The sequence below is a fragment of the Euphorbia lathyris genome, chromosome 3, assembly GCF_963576675.1.
Source record: "Euphorbia lathyris chromosome 3, ddEupLath1.1, whole genome shotgun sequence".
Classification (NCBI taxonomy): Eukaryota; Viridiplantae; Streptophyta; class Magnoliopsida; order Malpighiales; family Euphorbiaceae; genus Euphorbia; species Euphorbia lathyris.
In genome coordinates this window covers 69,080,512-69,105,096 of record NC_088912.1, presented here as the reverse complement: position 1 = coordinate 69,105,096, position 24,585 = coordinate 69,080,512, and the positions used below count along the sequence as shown (strand labels likewise).

The following is a 24,585-nucleotide window of genomic DNA, read 5'->3' as shown; positions in this document are numbered from 1 at the left end:
ACCGATGTGAAATCCAGCTACCACCAGTTACCCATGGAGAAGGCGGATGAAATCAAGACATCATTCATAACTCATCAGGCAACTTATTGCTTCAAGGTGATGCCCTTTGGACTGAAAAATGTGGGAGCAACATATCAACGAATGATGAACAAAATATTTTCAGACAAATCGGGCGAGAACTTCTCGATCTATGTGGATGACATGATCATTAAAAGCAAGAAGATGCAGAACCACCCGAAGGACATTAAGGAAATCCTGGAAGTGCTAATCAAATATGGCCTCAAATTGAATCCAGAGAAATGCACATTTGGGGCAAGAGCGGGAAAATTCCTGGGTTTCATTGTTAGTGGCAAAGGAGTCGAGGCGAATCCCGAGAAAGTTAAAGCGGTAATGGAGATGAAGACACCGAGGAACATAAGGGAAGTACAGAGACTGAACGGGCGGCTGGTGGCATTAGGGCGATTCATATCATGCTCAGCTAGGAGATGTCTACCTTTTTACAACGCCATCAAAAAGTCTAAGTCCTTTGAATGGTCGGCGGATTGCCAAGAAGCATTCGAAGGGATAAAGCGACTGCTATGCTATCCGCCCTTAATGAGCAGGCCGGAGGATGGAGAAGATTTATTTCTTTACGTATCCATCACTAGTATGGCGATATGCACTGTGATGGTGCGAGAAGAAGAGGGCCAACAATATCCAGTGTACTATGTGAGCAAAGTCTTGAAGGATGCAGAACTTCGGTATTCGAAGTTGGACAAAATGGCTCTCGCGGTGATAACCACGGCGGCTAGGCTAAAACCATACTTTCAGGCGCATACTATCATTGTGAGAACCGGAATTCCAATGCGGAAGGTACTGCAGAAACCTGACGCATCCGGCCGATTAATGGAATGGTCAATTCGCCTGGGGGAATTCGATATTCGCTACGAAGGAAGACCAGGACTAAATGGTCAAGTACTTGCCGATTTCGTGAATGAATTCACGTGGGATGAAGATGAACGTCCAAAGGCACAAAAAGAAGAGTGGAGCATGTTCACAGATGGGGCATTGTCCACGGATGGAGCTGGACTAGGAGTCGTCATCAAAGGTCCGGAGGTTATTCGCCTGTACTATGCGGAAAAGTTAACATTCGAAACTACCAATAATGCCGCAGAGTATGAAGCAATGATATGCGGATTGAAGCTGCTTAATGAACTTACGCCAGAAAGAGTGGTGATCTACAGCGATTCTAAACTCATGATAAATCAGATCATAAAAAACTATCTGGTGAAACAAGAAGATCTGGTCAAATACCATCAGGTAGTAGGCAGATTGACGCAGGAGTTAACACACAAGGGAGTCATCTGGGAAATGGTGCATGTTCCAAGAGGCCAAAACACAAAGGCTGATGAACTGGCAAAAGCAGCGGCGAGTAGAGAACCATGGAATCAAAAAGCATGCAATTTGGAGATAAGATCCGCACCGGCATTTGAAGTCGATCAGATTATGGTCATTGAAGAGCTGGAAGATGATAAAGATTGGCGGATACCCATCCGCCAATATCTAGAGCAGGGAGATTTGCCGGATGACAAAAGCCTAGCCAGAAAGCTAATTGGACAATCAGCGAGATACTCAATTCGAGATGGAACTTTGTATCGAAAATCATATACATGTCCATGGTTGAAATGTGTTAGCCGCAATGAAGGAGACTACGTACTGCGAGAACTCCATGAAGGAATGTGCGGCGCACATGAAGCATCCGCGGCGTTGGTAAGAAAAGTCAAGCTAATGGGATACTATTGGCCAAAGGTGATGGAGGATTCCCAGAAGATGGTAGCGGAATGTCACAACTGTCAAATCCATGCGAATGAAAAGCATGTTCCCGGAGCCGAACAAATCTCTATAATGACGGCATGGCCATTCGCAACATGGGGAATCGATATAGTGGGTCCATTCCCAGAAACGACAAAGAAAAGGAAGTACTTGGTAGTCGCAGTTGACCACTTCAGCAAATGGGTAGAAGCGGAGGCAGTAACCGCTCAAACACCTGAACGAATGATCGAGTTCTTACGAGAGAACATTATCATGCGATTTGGAATCCCGCAAAAGCTTATAACTGACAACGGCACCCAGTTAAACTGTGTCAAGTTCAAAGCATACTGTGAAAGCATGGGGATCAAGAATCATTTTTCTTCCGTAAACCATCCCCAATCGAATGGTATGACAGAGGTTACCAACAGGGCCATGATTCAAGGGATCAAGAAGCGGCTAGGCGATAAAAAAACAGGTTGGGCGGATGAGATACCCCATATGTTATGGGCATACAGAACTTCTGTAAAAGCAGCAACTGGCGAAACACCTTTCTCGCTGGTTTATGGAGCCGAAGCAGTCCTACCTATTGAAATCAAGTCGCCTACAGATCGAATAATTTATTATTGCGACACACAAAATCCTATCAACATTAGAGATGCATTGGATTCTGTTGAAGAACGAAGAGAAAAAGCTTACATGCAAATGGCAGTATACCGCAACAGGGTCAAGAAATATCATAACAGAAGGGTGCGAAAAGTGATAATCAACGAGAATGACTTGGTCTTGAAAAAAGCGGATAAAATACAATCCAGAGATGGCAAAGGCAAATTAGGCGTCAACTGGATCGGACCATGCAGAGTATCCAAGAAGCTGGGACCATCAACTTTTGAAATAGAAGAAATGAGCGGAAAAAAGCTCCCGCGCACCTGGAATCTAGAAAATCTGCGCCTATATAAACGGGCCGGGTAGTTCAGGGAAATGACGAGTACTCTTTTTCCTTTTATGAGTTTTTTCCCACTGGGTTTTCTGATAAAAGGTTTTAATGAGGCTTTGATCCCGCACATTTCATATACCAATGTAACAAAAAGTCTTTTCTTTTATCAATAAAGATATTCAATTGTTGCATACAGCGTCTAAGTGCGGATCCTTTTTAGGACAACCACTTCAGTGTGTTATCTACAAACAAAAGGCGGGTAAATCGCGCAAAAACCTTATGGTTAAACTTAAAAACACATAAATGTGTTGCCTCTTAAAGAAAGGCGGATGCATGATTATGCATCACTCGCAAAAACCTTATGGTTAAACTTAAAAACACATAAATGTGTTGCCTATTAAGAAAGGCGGATGCATGATTATGCATCACTCGCAAAAACCTTATGGTTAAACTTAAAAACACATAAATGTGTTGCCTCTTAAAGAAAGGCGGATGCATGATTACGCATCACTCGCAAAACCTTATGATTAACCTTATGATTATATTATTTTCGAAAGAAAAATTATAAGATAAGGCATAAAATTAAGCGAATTAACGAGTACTCAAAAAATTGCAAAAAGGGTCTGGCCACCCTAGCGGAAACGAAACAAAACTACGAGGAAATACAAATATGGAGTCGGCAAAAGGCAAGGGTCACGTATGAAAACAAAGGGCAATAAGGAATAAAGCAAGAATCGCACGTATAGGTAAAGCGGCAAGCAAAAGAAAATATATATATACGGGCAGTTTGTTACATACAACAGTCCAGATATAAATCAAACTATGCTACAGCTTCCTCTCCTTCACCCCTATGGCCCTCCTCGCCTTCAGCGGCTCCCTCATCTCCTCCAGTGGGCGGATCTGCTTCAAGCGAATCCTCAACCCTCGAATCAGTAACCGCTTCAGAGGGCGGTACCTCTTGCTCAGGCTGAGAAAGGTCTTGTGGTGCCTCTTTTTCCGCGTTCTGAGTAGGGATCTCGCAGCTAATTGGAGAGTTCTGAAAACTCTGCCAATCTAAGAAGAGTACCTCATCCATATCAGCATCCTCGGCTTCCAGCTTGTCCCACTTCTCAGTTAGATCCTTTTCGGGGATGGGAACCTTAGGGCGGCTAAGTACTCGATCTGGATGCCCATGCTCATAAGCGGCATGAATTCGCTCCCCATACCAATAGATGCGAGCACCATCTTCGGCTAGAATCTCCTCAGCTTTCTTCTTTTGCATCTCCAGAGCCTCCTTTGATGAATTTAGATCATCAAGGACCTTTTGCAGCTCGTCGGACTTAGCCTGGAGGGATCTGAGAGCTTCCTCCTTCTCGCTCATAACCTTCTGACAAGCGCCTCAAGAGCCTTTACCTTCCCTTGGACATCATCATAAAGCGACTTCTGAGTCGCCAATTCAGTACCAAGGTTCTCCAACTCTTTGGCTCGTTCAGCATCCCTTTGGAGAGCGCCCTCCGCGAAATTGATAATCTGCATATAAGACGGCTCGTGAATAAAAAGGGCGAATAGAAACATGCGATTACTATGGACACAAGATCCTTGAAAGGGAATGACAAGCCTCTACCCCCAAAACAACAATATACCTCTATGGCACGCTTCTCAATCCCCTCCATTGCAGTAGGAAGCGGTACTTGTTCTCGCACACGGGAAGCAGAGGGGAGCCGCCTAAGGACATTGCATATGGAAGAGACAATGTCCTTACAAGAAAAGCTCACGGCCATACCAAAGGTCCTAGTCCACCACCCGCTGATGTCGGGAATCGGCTGCGAATGTATAAGGAGAAAGATCAGGAGAACAGCAGATAACTCACGAGGAAAAATTAACAACATAAAAAAAAGGGGGGAATGGATTGAGATACCTCGTGAATTGGAGTACTGCTCTTTCCTTTGGACGGGGCGGATACGGGTGTGCCGCCAACAGTGAGGGACACAGAGGTGTTTTTCTTTCTGGGACGAGAAGACTCTGTATCCGCATTATGCTTCCGCTTCCTAGTTAAGGGAAGGTCCTCGGAAGCAGAAGCTGGACCTTGTGAAACGGAGGCCCTTACGGGAGAAGCCGCCTCAATAGAAGTAATCGCCCCTCCAGGAGAATTCGCCCCTGCAACGGAAGTGGTCCCCGCCATCCGCCTCTTCCTTCTCGCTAGGGCTTTCGCCTCCCGATCTGCAGCGAGTTGAGATAAAGGATCACCCCTGCAAAGGGTTAAAAGAAATCATCAACTTGGAAATAAAAAAGTACCTTGAACAAAAACGCGATAAGGGATATAGACAACGCGATCTCCCTCGCGGTAGGCAATCGCTACTCGGCTCCTTAGCATATGGAAGGCCTGATCATATGTCCATACGAAAGGAGGCGTACTCTTCAAGAACTTTATAACAGCGGATTCTTCCTCACTGGGGTAACCGAAGTTCAAACTCTTTACATTGGGCCGGCCCCAGCAGCGAAGGAAGTTTGGATTCCCTTCATTAAACTTGATAAAGAAGTAAGATCGATCCCACTCGCGGATCTTGTTCAGCTTCTCGTCGAAACCATAGTAACCGCTCTGACGGATGAAAGTGAAATACCCCGCCGAACTTTTGAAATGATGAAGCTTGGAGAAAATTTTGAGCGAGAAGGGAACCTCCAGACAATCCGCCAGAAATTTGTCCAGAGTTAAGTCGGCCCATCCGTTGGGATGCAATTGACCAGGTGCGATTCCGTAACTGCCAAGGACGAAGGCAATCTCATCCGCCAGCGGATACGTGAAACCACAGATAATCTGGGCGACGAAAATGGTGAAATACCCCTTTGGGTAGTCGCCCGGTCCTCTATCCTCCCCGGGAATGAGGGCTTCGAGACCTTGAAGCCAAGAATACTGCTCCCGCAAGTCATCAATTGTCTCCTGACAAACTAGGCTTCCCGATCTGTCCTTCTTCGGTAGCAAACGAGGGGTTGGGACAGGTGGCGGAATCAACTTTTTAGGGTCAAAACCTAAACCCTCATCGGATGTATTCGCTAGGTGGAGGAAGTCGGCGGGATGGGAATCAGACCCAGGAGAGCTGGTTGAAGCTTCATCAACCATCTCATCGACCTCATGAGATACCTCGCGGACGTAATTTTCGTCGAACGGTGCGAAGTCGAGGTCAGGGTTCGACATATTGATGAAGAAAAATGAACAGAAGTAAAGAGTCGAGCGAGGTACAAGTTGTGGAAAGGAAAACTTACATATGAAAGACTACACAGAGAAGAATGAACGCGAAGAGGTTGATGCCGGAAAAGAAACGACGATGCCGGAAAAGAAACGACGGACAAGGAAATTCACAATTTTTGAATTTTGAATATCCAGACAAAAACGAAGAGTCCCCTATAAAAAGACCCTAAAGGGCTCTTGCCAAACTAAGGGGGAGGCATGTGATGACCCGCGAAGCCAAACCGGGCCGAATTCATTACACGGGCCCAGCCCATACTTAGACCCATGGTCTAGGATCGGATGGGACCCGAATAGAGCCCGAATAGAGGAAGCGGGTGAAGTGAGTAACCGTCCCGAATTCCTAAATGGAGCATCAAAACTCCCACTCAGAACAAACGATACCACGTTTGTTGCCACGAAAGCCACGAAAGGGACATGGCCTAAAAAGGAGTAACCGCCCTCGGAACGTGGCCTGGAAGGAATAACCGCCCTCGGCGGTTCGGCGGTTACTTAAGAACACTTATAAAAAGCCATAAGGCCAAAGGGGAGAGGTACGTTCACATTTTTCCCCGTAATGCTATTATTACCAACCTTCATACAAAGAACTAACTAGATCGTCGGAGAGTTTTCCCGGAGATCCCGTCTCCGGTTCTGTTTTGCAGGTAACTCCGGCGGAGATCATCAAATCGGATTCAGCAAGTTATCAGTATGTAATTTATATTTTTAATTTAAATTAGACTCATTTTTATTTAATGTCATAGGATTTTATCGAGCCTAGATTTTATTTGATATTTAATTTAGTTTAATCTTTAATAATATGTTTATTTATTATTGATATTATTTTTTTAGTAGAAATATTATTATTATTATTATTATTATTATTATTATAATAAGTTTATTAATGTCCAATATTATCATTAAATTATTTTAAAGTCTAATATCATCATTATTGTTACGTTCGATTAAATTCGGTTAAGTTCGGTATCATTCAGTTAAGTTCAGTAGCATTCAGTTAAATTCAGTTCAGTTCAGTATTCAGTATCATTCAGTTCAGTTCAGTTCAGTTTTTTTCAGTAATAAAGAAAAAAGCCTAATACATTAAATACTATTTTAATTTGTAATTCTATCCCTATTTTTTCTATCCATTATTAATAAATAAGTTATAAATTAAGGATGTGTCGGACTTTTTTTTATCCTATACCTATTATCTATTGTGAAGTTTAAGTATTAAAGATGCTCTGTTATACTTGTTAATCGTAAAAACTTCTTTAAGTAGTAATTTTTAGGTTGACCAACTAGAATAACTAAAATGTATTTTTCTAGAACTAATAATTCAAAACGGCATCTCTAAACTAAAGTTATTCTCTTTCTACAAACCTTCTCTCTCTTCAAGCTTTTTTCTTCCTTATTCCCTTTCCTTAATCCAAACATGAGCTTCTCTTTTGTAATCTAAAGTCAATCGGAAAAACATCGCCATATGGTTTTGAGCAGGAGGAGCCACCGGGAAACTCAAGTATCGGAGATAGAATCAAATAATGGTACAAGGAACGGGGATCTGTTGTTAGACGAAGAGATAGTAGAGAAAGAATCAGATAATTTGATGAAGGAGAAGCCAAATGGAATTGATCTCCGATCATCATCATCATCAGAAGAAGAAGAAGAGCCACCACTTTATCTCACTTCATCGGAAAATCCATCCACCTCTCAACCAGCACACAAGGTATCAATGGCTGCTTATTACATCTTGTTTTTATCTCAATCCATACACACTATAGTCTTTGACTTTAACAATATTAATAACTTAGTTCATATCTCCATAATTATATTGATTAATAGTTGTGGTTGAATGTGGGGTGTGATGTCTCAGGCTATTCCTCACACACATACGAGTATTGTTCCGACGAAATCATTTAGTTACGAAGAGGTAGCAGCAGCCACTGATGATTTCTCCGATGCCAAGTGCCTTAGCAGGGGTGCTTTTAGTCAAGTTTATCGAGCAAAACTTTTAGATACTCAAGTTACAATTAAGAAGTTTGCTGAAGATAACGAAACTGGATTTTTGTCTGAGATTTTGACCATTAGCCGCACCAATCATCCTAACATTCTCAACATGCTTGGATACTGCATCGGCGAAACTACCAGAATGCTTGTTCTGCAATTTATTCCCAGCAACACCTTGGACTTTCATCTATATGGTCAGTCACTACTCCTGCTATATGTATATGTACTGTGTGTTTTTGTAAAGTTATATGGAAACAAACAACATTGCAGGAGGAGAAACACCTAGCATCAATTGGCCAAACAGAATGAAAATCGCATTAGGCGTCGCTAAAGGACTCACATATTTGCACGAAGATTGTGAGTCTTCTTTAGTATTCACTAAAGAATTTAGTTAGTAATAAGCTATAATATCCTCTTAAGGTTCAAGTTTGTTCTTATCTTTAGGTGATCCCAGTATCATTCATAGAAATATTAAGGCGAGCAATGTACTTCTCGATTTCGACTTTGAACCCAAGGTAAAACTTATCATTCTTCCTCAACATGTTGAATTTGAACCTACTTCAAATATAGGAGTTAGTTTAGCAATACTTCTATTATGCTAACAAAAATCTTGGAGTTGGCTTTGCAGATAACAGGTTTCGACTTTGCTATTAGCATACAACGTTCTGTTTCCAAAACCGTAACTCAATCCTTAGGAACTGGGTAAGTGTATATACATTTGTCCGGGCATTCTGAATACTACTTTTCATATATTCTCTCTAATACACACTTCACTTCCTTTAAATCTGTGCAGTTATATGTTTCCAGAGAACTGTTCAGATCATAGGCATTTTGATAAATATGACGTTTTCTCCTTCGGTCTCATACTATTGGGATTGATTACTGGGAAGAAACCTTTTTCTTACGTAGAAGATCAAAGTCCTCATCTAGCCACGCAGGTATGCACTTGTTTCAACTATATATGTCTTTCTGATTTCCTGGATAGAGGCTTAAGATTAAACTCATTGAAAAACAATGGTAGATTAAAAAGTATAGCTAACACACTAGAATGGGAGAAGTAACAAATTTATCTTCCTTTCCTAAACAGATACTGCCTCTGATGGAAAACGTGCTGAAGAAGAAAAAGTACATGAGTGTAGTCGATCCCACATTGGGGAATGCGTATATTGAAGAAGAAATGGGTCGAATGATACATTGCGCTGCAGCTTGCATATATAAACCCGAAAACATTCGGCCGCACATGAAGGAGGTAATCATCCTATGTATAGATAGATTGTATGATAAATTTCATGTTCGAACTAAAAAGCATATTGCAGTTCAATGCTTGAGAAATGCTAGTATTTAGTATTTACTATTTTTGAACTTAAATTATTGTTATGATTGGATATGAAACAGATATTTCAAGCTCTGAAAGGAGAAATATCAACGAACCTTATATGGCAGCATAACAATGACAAGACCCACCTAAATGCACTAGAAGGCGATATACCAATGGAGCTTATATGGCAATAGGGATTAGAATCCATTGGCGGTTGGGATTTCGAAATCGGACAAAATTCAAATCAAACCAGTCAAAGTTGAAGTAAAAACTCAATCTCCATTCGAGTTTGTTTGGTTTTCTCGAAACCAAACAATTTCATTCCATGATGAATTAGAAAAAACAAATGTTGTTGAGATAAATTCATTATTCAAGAAGCTAAATGGAGTTTGCGGAGTAAGTTCATGTCATTAGGAAATTCTTGGGATTCAACAATGCACAAACAAGAATCCTCCTATAATCACAAAAGAATTGCAAGCAATACATTATACAATAAAGCCATCTCTTTCCCCCTCATGTTGGTGTTATAGGATGTTTGTCAAATTACGATACATGTCCGAACATGCATGAGCATACATGTCCGAACATGCTTGAGCAGTTTCGGACATTGCACTAAATACCTCTAGCAAGCTATATCTGAGACTTGTGAAATATTTATCCCTTGCAGCTTTGCAAACTTTTTGGCATGCTTCCTCATCTTCTTCCAAATGCTGCGTAGCTTTGCATCTTTCTCTCGTCTTCAACTCTTCTTCTTGTTGATGCACTATGGTCTGTGTTATAGCAGCAAAATTTCTTATAGCATTTTTTGCAACTTCATCAGGAAGTTTGTCCAGATCGTTTTTCCAAGCTATGACAAGTGTATGAAATGCTGCATTCTCAATCGGAACCCTTGGAGGAGAAAAAACCTTTTCTTTCAAATTGCAATCAAAGGGAATAAGAATTAGCTTTGACCAATTGTGGAGTGCACTTATGAAATCTTTCTGATACTCTATAAGCCCACAAAACTGTGTATGCCAATCATGTACTGCCCCACACAGCTGAATAGTACAATTATATTCACTAGTTTCCTTCACAAGTTGAGGATTGTCCAACAATTTCAAAGAATATACAATCTTGGCCTGGGATTCATGATGAAAGAGCATGGCTTTCCACATCATTGCCATCCTGTCATTCACACCAAGTATTTTTTTTTTATATTACTGCAGTGGAGATAAGTGAGCCTAATACATGCGGGAACAATGATATAAACAAAAGTATTCAAATTTAACAAAAGAATTGCAAACTGAAACATCTTATAGTATCTAACCCAGAAACTTGTAATGATATTAACCTAGGTATGTCGGTCATTATGCATGCAAACCAAAGTTCATTAACCAATGTGGTAGGATAGAACGCCAACTATAAAGTCTAGCAACATGTTCATGAGGGCATGTTTAGAAACATAGTGGAAGTTTGAATGAAAGCAACTAAAGAATTGGCGGAATGAGGTACAACAGATAATAAAAACCTAATTTGGATACTTTGATTGGGAACAACAGATAGGCCTTTCATTTGACATAAGGAAGCAAATAATAAGGCATAGATCTAGAATGGGCAGAGGATAATAATAGCTTTCAAGCAGTAGACTTGAACTGACAAATAACTGGCTTCAGTTTCGGTAGACATAAGAGATAAGCAGAATGCAAATCATGATCTATCAAATTTCATAAAAGTAGCTCCCAATATTGAGAGAGATACATGCAACTTCAACAGCTAAATTTTAATGAGATCGACTTTCAAAGGGACTTACTCATCAATAAGCTGAACAAGTCTTGGATATAATTGTCCATCACGTTCACCATTTATCTCTTCAATGGTAGAAACTGCTGATTGCATTTCTACAATGTACCTTGTATGCAAATGACTTATGGCTGTGTCTAATTTAACCAGTTTTTTAGGATTACTACCCTGTTTCTTCTGCTTATTTAGCAAGGAGACTGTCTTCTGATACTCATATTTGATGACTTCCCCAGCCTATCTACAAGCATACAGACACATTATAAGATTTTTCACATCACATTATACAAGAAAATTATCACATCTAAATGAACTTCCGTTGCCTCAACAATATTGATTAAAAAGACACAGATTGAGTATGTGTACAAACTATTAGCAATAATTTCAAATCAGAAAGGGATTTGTGGAAATGGAATAGCTATAAGACATCCATTTTTACTTTCATTCAGTTATAAGGTAAGGCAAATGAAGTAAAAGCGTTTAAGGACATAAGCGAGGTCATTACAGAGAAAATTTCCATGTGGTGATCATGCTTAATCAGAAAGTTATTCCAGTGGGACAAGAGAAGCATCAAAAGTAAGTTGGGCGACAAAAACTAACAAAGGTTGCATCAATAAAGCAGGCAAAAAAAAAAAAAGTCTCCTGGTTAGCAGAAATTGTAATTATAAATGCAGTGCCCTGTGAAGTAGTGACTTCTAGGAAATAGTTTAAAGAAAGAAAACAACTTTTTGGGTATACCAAAATTGACATCGGGCAAGCCGCACAAGTGGCCACTGCATTTCAGCCAACCACAACTATGCAAAAACAATAAACTTTAATGTATTCTGTGAATGAGGTATGAGCTAATCAGTTCAATTTAAACTGAACACTGAAGAACTTTAACAATCAAGACAAGGTAAAAAAGAAGAAGAAGAAACTCTACAAGTAATATGGATACATGATATAAGAGAAGAAGATGACAGAATATGCAAGTTTCAAAGAATTTAAGAAGCCAAAGTAAACATGGAAACATACGTTTACTTCGTCATAAAGCTTATTCTCCCAAGCTAGCATCTTATCCAACACAGTAGCAAGAGTTCTAATCTCCTCTGTATTGAGATCATCCTCGCCTTGCTTTCCTTTAAATGAGATTAAATGACTGATCCTATCATTAATATGTTCTACAAAATGAGATTCAGGCAGTTTGAAAAATCAAATCAAATATTAAGCATAAAAACTAGCATTCGGTATCATAATGTATAATCGAATCGCATGAAATCAAGTAACAAAGAAGAGAATGAACCATTTGGTCGATTATCAGCAAAATTAGAGTGGTAATGCAATTTTGTAGTCTCCAACATCCGGTAGACCGGAAGGGTACTCTCAAAGGCCTTCAAGAAATGATGGTCAATATCCAAAAATATCTGCTTCAAACTCACTGGTTGTGTAGTTTTTCTCCCTAATTTTCCACCGCGTTTCTTCACCATCGGCATTGGCAACTCCGCCGTGTTTTGCACCTTTTCCTCCACCACCACGTCCTCTGCTTGAAAATAGTAATCCCAATCTGATCCATGATGCATAGTTGTGCCTCGTGTCGCCTCATCTTTGAATTGCTGTACAGATCCTCTACTAGTAGGGTTCCTTGTGAATTCTTCAGCTTCTGACTCCAACTCCTCTTCTTCCATTATAATTGGTGGAACCACTGGCTTTGGAGCAAAAGATGATGGGAGCGGAGGCGGAGGTGGAAGCAAGGAGGGATTAGGAGGCGGATTGTTGGGATTGGAGAGAGGCGGAGACGGGGGAAGGAAGTCAACAGAGGAAGGGTAATGGGAGTGAGTGCCGTCGGCTAAAGCAGCGCCGGTGTTCTTTAAGCATATAGCGTAGGCTGCGAGGGCAGCGAAGAAGGCGTTACGTGTGGAGATTGCTTGTTTGATGAATTGTATGCGAAGTTTAAAGCGAGAGAGAGAGAGGGCTACTTCTTCATTCTTGTTCTTGGATTGACTAGAACCCATCTTTTTTCCGGTTTCTCTGCTAAAAAAAAAAAAAAAGGCAAATGAGGAAATAGATGAGTCCAAAAGTACAACTCCTTTGACTTTTATTTTTTTTCTTGACTTATTTGATAGAGAGAGATGTGGGGTTAAAATTAAAGAGTTGGACTAGTTTGAGGTTAAACCTCTAATTCCGAAAATAGTAAATTAAAGAGTTGTAGGAAGCACTTAACTACTTATTTTATTCCTTTTTTTTTTTTCTTTTTTTTGGAGCAAAGAAATCAATGCATTAAAGAAGAGCACTTGCATGACAATCAAATAGGTAAAACAGAAAATAAGAAATCCCTAGTATTGGAATAGACATGTCTAACTATTAAATGAGTGGTTCTATTCGCTAAACGAGAAATATACGTTAATTTAAAATCCGGTTGAGCGTTCAAAATGTCCCTGCAATCCTGTATGATCAAGTCAAATTCCATGAAATCTTGTCGCCTGTATAGAACCGCATCGACAACTGATTTAGCATCTGACTCAAACTCAACATGGGTATAGTTTTGACTAGCTAGCCCACATAGACATGTGTGTACCGCTAAAGCTTCAACAATTTTTGGTTCCTTCATACCATGTATTAAACAGCTACTACCAAATAAAAATAAACCAAATTCATCTCTTACCACTGCACCCAAGCCACATCTCCCTTCCGAAGCAAAAATCGCGGCGTCCATATTACATTTTACCGCTCCTGTGGCTGGCGGAAACCAACGCCCAACCAGATTGGATCCCTGTGCTTCAGCAGTTGCGCCAAACGGAGCCAGAAGAGGATGTCCCGCCGCTACCCCATCCCCACCCCAACTTTCCTCTCCTACATTACTCTCGCCCCCACATGCACCTTGCCCCGCCTCCACTTCCGAAACCCGATGTACCTGCTATTGATGTCTAGCCGCAGTGGCTGCCGCTCGGTGTCCCAATTCCACGCTATCAGCATGTTGGCCCGTAGTTGAGGTCCTACCCGACGCGGATCGCTTTGACAAGCCTGATCTGAAAGCTTTCCAATCCCGAACTTCATCAAAGACCACTCTCCAGCTCAAGTCAGGTGGCCACCATTCTTCCCTCCATAATACCTTATTCCGGTGTTCCCAAATTGTCTTCAAAACACATCAGATTCTTTCACATCTTCCCGGAGCCTGACTTTCAAGTTCTTGTAGCAACCACTGGGGGAAAGTCAAGCTACCAACTTATGGTATCGCCAAGCTAGCAATCTTCCAAATTTCACCTGCAAAAGAACAAACTGTGAATAAATGGCAATCCGTCTCATCCTCCTCCACACACGTCGAACATTCAATTGATAACAGGACTCTTCTTTGAGCAAGTCTAGACCGGGTTGGTAAGCACTTTACACACACTTTCCAGAGGAATAACTTTAGTTTTGGTGGGACATCCAAATTCCAAAGCCTTTTCCACCCCTCATTCACAACTCCCTCTTGTTCCAATAGCAATCCAGTGATATATCCAGATCTTACATTATAAAGCACATCTTTAGACCAATGCCACATCTTCACATCCTCCCTATCCCTCAATGGTAAAATAGGGTTAGACTATGCTTACTTTGTTTTTAACAAAGTAAGTCTTACTTTATTTGTTCCACCATTGGATGGTGATGAACTTTGACAAAGTAAGCTCATCTAATGGTGAAAAAAAACAAAGTAAGACTTACTTTGTCAAAAACAAAGTAAGCATATAAGACACTTGGTAAAATAATATCACAGATGGCAAAAACTTCAGATTCACTAAAATAACCCATCAATTTGTCCCTATCCCACTTCCTTCCATCCTCCTCTAACGGGTCTGCTACCCTCAGATCCTCTAGCCCAGTAATTAGATAAGAATGCACTCGAAACTCATCTAGCTTTGACACTCATCATTAAAAATAAATAATAACACGATAATCTAAAAAAAACACGATAAATCTAAATTTATTGTTATATTTTTAAATTTATATAAATCTAAATTTACTATTATATTTTCAAAAATTATATTTATATTTAAAATTATATGGATTAAAATTAACCATTAAGCTACTCCATTCATTTTCTTATATAAGTTATTCTAGGGTATTTCACATAAATTAAGGAATATATTGGTTGACTGAAAAAATTTATCTCATGTCACTAATGGGGAATAAACATTGGAATATTAAAAAACACATGTACCAATATAAAAAAAATTAATATTTGGACCAAAAAACTAAACTAAAAGTTATTGGAATCCTAAAATGACTTATATTTGGAGAAAAAACTAATTTGCTAGAAGAACATGTATAAGAGAATGGAGGGAGTAATGAATATTATTGAAAACTTTGAGAAAAATATGAAAATATTAGGTTTTTGTTTTAGTAAAATGGTAAATTACAAATTGAAAATATATTATATATTTTTTTGACAAAAAAAATATATTATATAATATGTTTCATTATATAAGTCATTATAGGGTTTTTACGCAAATTAAAAAATATAATTAATATAGAATCAAATTAATAAATGTACATTGATTATTTTTTTTTTTTTAAATCTCTCTCATGTAATGTTTGAGGAATAAGTCTTAGCATATTTAAAAACACATGGATAAATTGAAAATCAAGACAAAAATTCAATGCTTAGACTAAAAAATCAGATTAAAAATTATTGAAAAGGTAAAACGACTTATATAATTAATGGAACAGATAGATTATATAATATCCAAGATAATATCAGCAATACAAGTCTAGATTTTTTAAATCTCCTCCTAGTGATTAGGATTATTCATTAAGGTTGTTCATTTTAATTTAACAATTTAAATACTTAATTAGTAATGTGGATTTATATTTACAAGGTAAATATCACTTGCTAGATAAAGAGTATCGTGAACATGAATGCTATTTGATAGTTTACCACAAGATATGGTATCATCAACCGAAATTTCGTGGTGCAAATCTAATAGAGTCTCAAGAAATTTTCAATCGTGCCCACTCTTCCTTAAGAAGTTGTAATGAAATGGCATTTGATATTTTGAAGACACGATAGAAAATTTCAGAGAAAGTATCCAAATACTCGTTGCAATACCAAAATAGAATTGTTTGTGTTGCATTTGCTTTACATAACTACATAAGATTAATCAAAATTCTTGATCCAACATTTAGGATCATAGATGAAAATCTCACTTTTATAAGTAAAAACCTAACAATAATTTCATTTTTTAAATATATTTTTATGTCTTATAAAAACCTAAGTTATAACATGTATATGATAATTTTTTTGCGAAAGTGATCAGGAATATGAATTATTAAAAAAAGAAAATAATATCTATATAATACCTGAAAGGAATTGTGCTTGCTTTCTCATTAATTTCTAAGAGTATAAATAATGTATTACATGCTTAGTCTAAGGCTATAAAATAGAAGAAGACCACTGTAGAAGATACATAAAATATTTATATAACAGAATAGGTAACCGAACAAGATATACAAGATATTTACATATCTAACACACCCCCGTAGTCGAAACTGGAGATTCCCGGATGCTTAGACTGTCACGGAACTCATCGAAAAGAATTTGTGGAAACCCTTTGGTGAAGATGTCTACAATTTGATAACGCGATGGCACATGGAGGACCCGGACCTATCCTCGTGCGACTTTTTCTCACACAAAATGAATGTCCATTCCGATATGTTTAGTTTGTTGATGTTGTAAGACATTGCCGGAAAGATAAATCACACTAATGTTGTCACAATACACTATAGCCTTAGTAATTGGACAATGAAATTCGAGCATTAGATTACGAAGCCAACAAGATTCAAAAACCATATTTGTTACCTCCCGGTACTCGGTCTTGGCACTAGAGCGAGAAAGAGTTTGTTGACGTTTTGAAGACCATGAGAGTAAGTTATCCTCCAAGAAAACACAATACTCAGATGTTGAACGTCTTGTGTTGGGACAACATCCCCCTAACCAGCATCGGTATAGGAGAATACATCAGATACATTCGATTTATAGAGATGGAGTCCAAAGTCAAGTGTACCTTTAATGTAGCAAATAATTCGCTTTAGTGCTGTCATGTGGTCTTCCTTTGGATCGTGCATATGGAGGCAAAATTGTTGAACGACGTAAGAAATGTCCGGTCTTGTGAAGATGAAGCATTGAAGACCTCCAGTCAGGCTGCGATATTAAGTGGGATCTAGGTAGGAGTTGCCGGAAAGGATGTTTAATTTGCTCTTGGTGTCAATGGGAGTGGGACACATGGTTTGCAAGAGTCCATGCCTGCCTTTTGAAGGAGTTCTTGTGTATATTTTTGTTGACAGAGGAAAAAGCTGTTTTTGTGACGAGTAACAACAAATCTCAAGAGTATAAATAATGTACTACATGTTTAGTCTAAGGCTATAAAATAAGAGAAGATCACTCTAGAAGATAAAGAAAATATTTACATAACAGAATAAGATATACACGATATTTACATATCTAACAATATCAATATCTTTATTTGTCATTTTACACAAACAACTATTAGCAATCGTGTAAATTTTATAAATCGGTTTACACGAACAGCTAGTGAAATCAGCTAAACAAAAAGGTAATCGGCTAACCGGCTAACAGCTAAACTGTATTTGTTAAGCAAGACTTGTATATTTGTTGGTCTAATTGTGTGTGTGTGTTTTTTTTTTTTTTTTTTTTGTACAAACCCAACCTGCATATAATTTTTTAGGTACTTAGTTTATATATATATATATATATATATATATATAATTTATCAAAATTTTCCTTCTTTTTACATAAATTAGAATCTAAACTTTAGATTTTTTATTTTAAAAGATAAGGTGTAAAAATACTTTTAACGTTTATAATTAAAAGTAAATTTACTTCTAACGTCTAAAATGATACAATTTTACCTTTAACATTGGCTATCAAACGTAATTTTACTCCTAACATTGACAAGTAAAGTCAATTTGAGAATTATTCATCAAACCGTGTTTTCACAGTCATAAACTTTGTCATTTCTAACGTATATGTGTGTCATCTTTTTATCATTCATCAGTAATATATTACAAATACATGTACACACGTGAAAAAAATTGAAAAAAAATAAAATTTTTTGAAGTGTTTTGTACGATTTGAAAAAATAAAAAATTCGGATTTAAAAATATTAATTTTCAATTCTATCATGAAATTTAAAAATTGTAAAAAATAATTTAAAATCAACTAATATGCAATTTATGTAGAATATGGAAACAAAATATAAGTGTTTTCTAATAATGTCTACCCAACTTGTCAATGCTAGAGGTAAAATTGCATCATTTTAGATGTTTGAGATAAAAATTACTATTAATCGTTAATGTGAGGTATTCGACCCGATCCCATATAATAATACCCTTAACTTTTTATTTATGGTTATACTAAACCCTGATGATTAAATTAGTAAGTTTTCGGAAAAAAAAATTCAGCTATGGGCAGGGGCGGAACTAGGGGGGGTTGGCCGGGGCTCGAGCCCCGGCTGGCCGTCCGAGAATTGAGAAAAAAAAAATTTAGTAACGGTGTCTCGTAATATTTTGGAAAGAACTATATTGACTCTATGTAGTATTATTTCAATATATAAAGGTAGATAAGATGGTTAAGTATGCTTGCTTTTATTTAAGAGGTCATGTGTTCAATTCCCTTAAGTCTCATTTTTTTAAAATATTTTTTGTTTATTTTAATTTTATTTTTCAATAATTATAAAAACATGTTACCATTATTAATTTAAATGAACTCTTTATTTTTATTTTTATTTTCATAACACTTTTGAATTCATTTTTAATATATCTTTACAAAAAAAATAAACATATTTAATATTCATTTTTATTATGTCATTACCATTAAAAAAAGTAAACATGTTTAATTTTCTATTAGTTCAATGCTAGTTTCTAAAAAAAATGATAATATTTTTACAGTTTTAATGCGTTGGAGGCTAAAAAAATTTTGCCGAGCCCTAACGGGCTGGACTTTGAAAATTTACCGTCAATTGCACAGTTAATTTTGATTTATTTTTTACGTTTTGAAATTTTTTTTATTGGTATGTTTGAGCCCCGGGTCATCCGGGGTCCTGATTCCGCCACTGGCTATGGGTCAGTTTGCCATTATTTTAGCCAACAGAACCTGTTATGATTCATGAGAGAAGTGACGTGGAAAAAGTACGATAAGTGTTTGATAAATACACAATTTTATTGTTCTAAAATTAAAAAATAAAAATGAAATATATATTGGATTATTGAAAATTATGGCTAATTTTTTCCAAAAGAAAAACTCAATATAAGCTTTCTGGTGCCCGCTATTTTCATCAAACACTAGATATTGCCTTTTTTGACTTTTAAAGAAACAGTTTTAAATTTACTAAATACTGCTATTACCTGAATATATTGCTTTTTATAGTTTTTTTTTTCCCTTTATGTATCTTGTACTGACTCTAACTTGTATACGGGGCGTTTGGTATTCTATTGGGATAGGGATAAAGATAAAAGTTTGGATAGAAACAAGGATAAATGGTTGAGATAAGGAAAAAAATATGATAGTCGAGAATTATTATTCAATGTTTGGTACATGGGATAAGGATATGGATAAAATAATACATTTTACTATTTTAACCTTATTTAAACTACATAACATTAATTTGAGGGATAAGATTGACTTTTCCATCCTATTAAAATCGCAGGAGTTTATCCCACCTCCTTATACCACCCCCCCTCCTGGGTATAGGATTTGAGGGATAAGAGCTTTATCCCTCATCTGTCTCACTCTTCTATCTCCAAAACAAACACAGGATAACTTATCTCGTATTTTTTATCCCTGTCTCACGTCCTATATCCCTTCTAACAAACACCGTGTATGAGTACAAGATTATATTCTTTCTAATTTTCGTGTTATATTTCGTGTTATATTTGTACTTTTTTTTTTTAGTAATATATGGCATTTTTAGATTAAAAAAATGTGTTAAAAAAATGAAAGGCTCAATCAGTAAAATTAAAATAATGAGAGGTGCTTTTGACTTTTAATGTTTAATGCATATATACGTACTAAATTTGACAAGTTTTTATCCAATGGCATCTTAACTTTTAAAATAACTTATCACAAATCTATCTATCACACATTTATAGTTGGCTTTAAAACTCTATCACATGTTTATAATTGGCTCATTCGGACTTACTACCAAAAAAAATCATTCACGCTTTTCTTTAATCTCCACTTGCTTAAATTATTGCATTTGTTTGCATCAATAATTGGCAACTCCAATTTATTTAAACAAGCTGATAATGTGGGCAGCACATGCCGGACAGACAAAGTCAACTCAACTAAAGACGCCGATATTCATCCTCCGTCACTACTGCGTTAATTCAAGCTCAACTCTTCTCTGCCTTTTCATCTTTAATTTAATTCCTCCATGTAAGTTACCAGTTAGGTCATTCTGTTTCTTCCTTCTCATCCCACCCCTGCAATTCAATAACATACCACTTGTCTTCTTCTTCTTCTTCAATTTAAAATGTCATTGGTTGGGCTAGATTCGCTTATGCATCAAGCTTGGAGCTTGGTGATGGATAAATCAGTCAGGTCAATCGCCATTTTAGGCGAAGGAGGAATCGGAAAAACTACCCTCATGAGACAACTCTACAACAAGTTAATGACTACCAACCATTTTGGGACTGTGATTTGGGTCACAGTTTCATCAAATTTAACATTCGAAAAAGTTCAGGATGACATCTCCAAAAGCATTGCCCTTTTTAATGCTGTATGGGTGGAATCCACCTTTAGCGGAAAGGCCCAACTCATGCTTGATGAATTGACTAGCCGACAGAAATTTGTGCTATTTTTAGATGATTTATGGGATTGGGAAGTAGATCTACAAGGACTCGGCATTCCATTTGGGGAAAAGTATAAAAAGAATGGATCCAAGTTAATTTTCACAACCCGATCTGAGACTGTAGCCAAAAACATGTATGCTCCACGCGTTTTGACATTGAAGAAGCTCTCAACAGAAGATGCTTGGCAATTGTTCTGGAATAAGGTTGGGGATAATAAATTTGCTGGTTCATCCATAACTCAGAAGTCTTATGTTTACATGGTTGCTGAAATCTTGGTGGCTAAATGTGGTGGTTTACCACTCCTACTCAGTGTTCTTGGACGAGTCATGGCTGGGAGGAAGACATTCGAAGAATGGTTCTATGCTCTGGACGAGATACATAGAATGAAAGGTAGAGAATCAGAAGTAACTCGCTTGTTGGAATTCTGTTTTAATAGATTGCCTAATCACTCAATTAAGTCTTGTCTCTCATACTTGAGCTTGTTTCCTGAAGACTTCACCATTCTTAGAAATGAACTCATAGATTTTTGGATTTGTGAAGAGCTTTTAGGGGATGATGAGTATGACATTCTAAACTTGGGATATAATGCTATAGATACAATAATTGCAGCAGGTCTACTAGATGAAGAAAATGCTTATGTGAAATTGCTTGATATGATTCGTGAAGCTGCTTTATCAGTAGCTATTGAAGGTCCAATGTTTGAGAATGCTCAGTTACTCAAGGCAACTGATGTTGAAAAATTGGCAACTGTAGGCTGGATTTCACCAATGGGAAATTCCATCCGAAATCATGTTCCCAACATTCTTTTCACCTTCTTGCTCAATCACAATCCTTTCATTATGATCAAAGGTAAATTCTCTCAGTTTGTGGATGGATTAACTGTTTTAGATTTATCAAAAACTGGGGTAGTAGAAGTACCAAGAGCACTTTCAGAGCTGGTTTCATTACAGTATCTGAATCTATCACAGACATGGATAGAATGGTTGCCAATTGAGTTAAAAATGTTGAAAAAATTGAAGTGTTTGAACTTGGAACATAATGATCAATTGCGTGTAGTTCCTAGGCAACTGATATATGGTTTGTCTGCCTTACAGATTTTAAAGTTATTCCGTTGTGGATATTCTGTGGAAGAAGTGGAAGATAATATATTGTCCCTTAGATATATGGATATAGATCCATTATCATGTTTGGAGCATCTTAAAGTACTAAGCATCACAATAACATGTCTCTCTACTCTTAACAATTTTTATAGCAATACCATATTGTTAAACTGTACTCAATCTCTGTCCCTCGAGGTCTTTTGGGGTTCGAAGTCGCTTGATATTTCGCCTTTAGCTACGATGAAGAACTTAATTGCATTGGAAATCCATCAAGTTGAAGATCTGGAAGAGCTGGACAAGAATTTACATTATGAGAAACTGGTAAGAGAGGGAAGTTTTAGAGGACTTGGAGAAATAAGTTTGGGAAAATGCTCGAGTTTGAAGGAGTTGACATGGGTTATTTTAGTGCCAAATCTGAGAATTCTAAAGGTAAAAATGTGTGAACAAATGAAAGAGATTATCAGTATCAGAAGATTGGATGAAATATGGGAGGAAGGAGAAGTGGAGCCATTTGGAAAACTTGAGATTCTTGTACTAGAGAGTTTACCAGAATTGAAGAGTATATATTGGAAGTCATTAGGTTTGCAGTGCCTGAAGAAAATAGAAATAATAGACTGCTTGCTTCTAAAGAAGCTTCCATTAAACAAGAATAGCACAAAGAAAAATGAGTTGGTAATTGAAGGAGAAGAAAATTGGTGGAAACATGTTGAGTGGGAGGATGATGTTACTAGAAATAGTTTTTTACCATGTTTTAAACCATTTTATTAATGTAATAATAGTTGAATCTTTTGCTTTCTGCTTGATAAATTCATTCAGTAGAGATCCTGAAGTAGTGTGCTTATTTCCTAATACATCTTTATTGTAGTTATAACATTAATGAGTTAAGAAATGAAGCTATTTTAATTAGAAAATAAAAGATAGAAATGAGAAATGAGATGCAATCAATTTCTGGCTGTAAATTACCTCGGTTTCTCAAGATCAAAATCACATAAACAAACACACAGTTGTGTTCATATGGACCCTGATGACTACCTAAATTTGGTCATTCACCGTTAGATTTAGGCGGATTAAATATAAGCCTTAGGATGTTTTGAATCTCCACCTCAGAATTTTAATCCGCCTAGTTCTAACGGTGAATGACCAAATTTAGATGGTCATCATGGTCCATATGAACGCAACTGTAAACAAACATCTGGAGGAACCAATTGTTGAAACGCTATTTATATATATAGAAAAAGGAGTTTAATAATGTTTAATTATAAAGTTTAGATTTTTTTTTTTTTTGGAACAAATGAAATCAATTAATCAATATTAGAGTCATGAAAAATAGTTTTCTGCAACCAATCCGGAACAGAAAAAGAAATAAACTCACTAGCATTGGACAAGCATGGCATGTAACGACATGTGCCCTTGTTCGCTAGTCTCGAAAAATAAAACACTTTAAAGTCGTGTCTGTTACCCAAAATGACTTTACAATCCTGTATGATAGACCCAAACTCCGACAAATCAGACCCAGTGGCATTGACGCTATTAACAACAATCAATGAGTCACTTTCAAAAAGCACGTTTACACCGTGTAAATGGATCGACCAATAGATAGCTTCCCGTAGTGCAATGGCCTTTATAATACGAACTTCAGCTATAAACGGAAGTAAGCGGCTCCGACAAGCCATAAATGACCCGTCTGAGCTTCGAATTAGCGCACATGTTCTAATTTTGCTAGAAGTAAAAGAATGTGAGCTTTTGGCATTGATTCAAGAAATGGAGTGGATAGCGGATCAAGGGTACAACAAGTTATTTTTGAGCCGATGTCAAGATTGTTGCCGATGTTATTTTTTATGTGTTATGGTATTAAATCATTTCGGTTTATGTCAAGAAAGCCCATTATGATTTAAAGAATTCAGATGGACCCTAATCAACACAAGAGAAAGTAGAGTGATAGTCTTGGCCGAAGCTTTGACTTTAATCAATGATTCAGTCATCTTCATGTTGCCGAAGGCAGCTTCGAGAGGAGCATTTGTGAAAGACACGTGGATCAATCAAAACGTTGGACTCCAAATGCACGCTCCTCACTTTCACAAACATGTAGGCACGCAAAGATAAGGTCCATTGACCTATCATAAGATGCCACATGTCCAAAGGAACCACTTTAATTATCTATAAATAGTAGAAGTATTCCCAGAATTAAGGTATCTAATTTCTTAATCACTTTGATATATTTCATTCATTTAGTCCTTGATATTCTCTCGATTATCAACTGAATTTAGCATCAGAGAGGGTTTGCCGGTCTCCGGCCCCTTTGCTGACGGTTATTGTGTTTTCAGGTGATCAGAGTTCTAATCGGAGACTCATTACACAAAAGTACAATAACATTATAGTAATGAAGATCAGGTAGAGTTCGGTGACTTGATTGGTGGTGTCGGTCCTTACTTCTTCTAAACGACTTGATGACTAGTGGAGAATTTCTGGTTAGCTTCCGTCCCTGTGGGGGCGTCGTTGGGTTCGACGGGGGGAAGCTCCGATGCCAAAGTCAGTATAAAGTATGGTGGAATAAACTGAATTGACAAAGTAGGGTTTCTGGGATTGTGTGAATGTGTACCTTGATAGCTTGAGATACAAGCTATATATAGTCATG

The 24,585-nt window shown here is 37.5% G+C and overlaps 3 protein-coding genes across 4 annotated transcripts; 2 read left to right on the top strand and 1 right to left on the bottom strand.

The window, feature by feature from the left end:
* Window positions 1-7,278: 7,278 nt before the first annotated feature.
* On the top strand, window positions 7,279-9,659 carry LOC136222980 (proline-rich receptor-like protein kinase PERK1). The gene is made up of 8 exons (XM_066010694.1): window positions 7,279-7,650; window positions 7,798-8,125; window positions 8,202-8,288; window positions 8,376-8,446; window positions 8,560-8,633; window positions 8,725-8,869; window positions 9,019-9,180; window positions 9,327-9,659. Exons 1-8 carry the CDS (start codon window positions 7,408-7,410, stop codon window positions 9,441-9,443), a joined length of 1,227 nt encoding a protein of 408 aa, XP_065866766.1. The 5' UTR covers window positions 7,279-7,407; the 3' UTR covers window positions 9,444-9,659.
* On the bottom strand, window positions 9,644-13,039 carry LOC136222979 (protein ALTERED PHOSPHATE STARVATION RESPONSE 1-like). Its single transcript, XM_066010693.1, has 4 exons — window positions 12,308-13,039; window positions 12,040-12,185; window positions 11,039-11,262; window positions 9,644-10,413 (listed from the first exon to the last, which is right to left on the bottom strand). The coding sequence occupies exons 1-4, from the start codon at window positions 13,014-13,016 to the stop codon at window positions 9,774-9,776; spliced, it is 1,719 nt and encodes a 572-aa protein (XP_065866765.1). The 5' UTR covers window positions 13,017-13,039; the 3' UTR covers window positions 9,644-9,773.
* Window positions 13,040-20,099: 7,060 nt separating this feature from the next.
* LOC136224916 (putative disease resistance protein At4g10780) lies at window positions 20,100-22,813 on the top strand. Of its 2 annotated transcripts, XM_066013346.1 has the most exons (2): window positions 20,100-21,699; window positions 21,945-22,134. In XM_066013346.1, exons 1-2 carry the CDS (start codon window positions 20,532-20,534, stop codon window positions 21,992-21,994), a joined length of 1,218 nt encoding a protein of 405 aa, XP_065869418.1. In that variant the 5' UTR covers window positions 20,100-20,531; the 3' UTR covers window positions 21,995-22,134. The 2 variants fall into 2 exon arrangements, with proteins under 2 accessions (XP_065869418.1, XP_065869417.1); XM_066013345.1 differs by having other exon boundaries at window positions 20,105-22,813.
* Window positions 22,814-24,585: the final 1,772 nt, after the last annotated feature.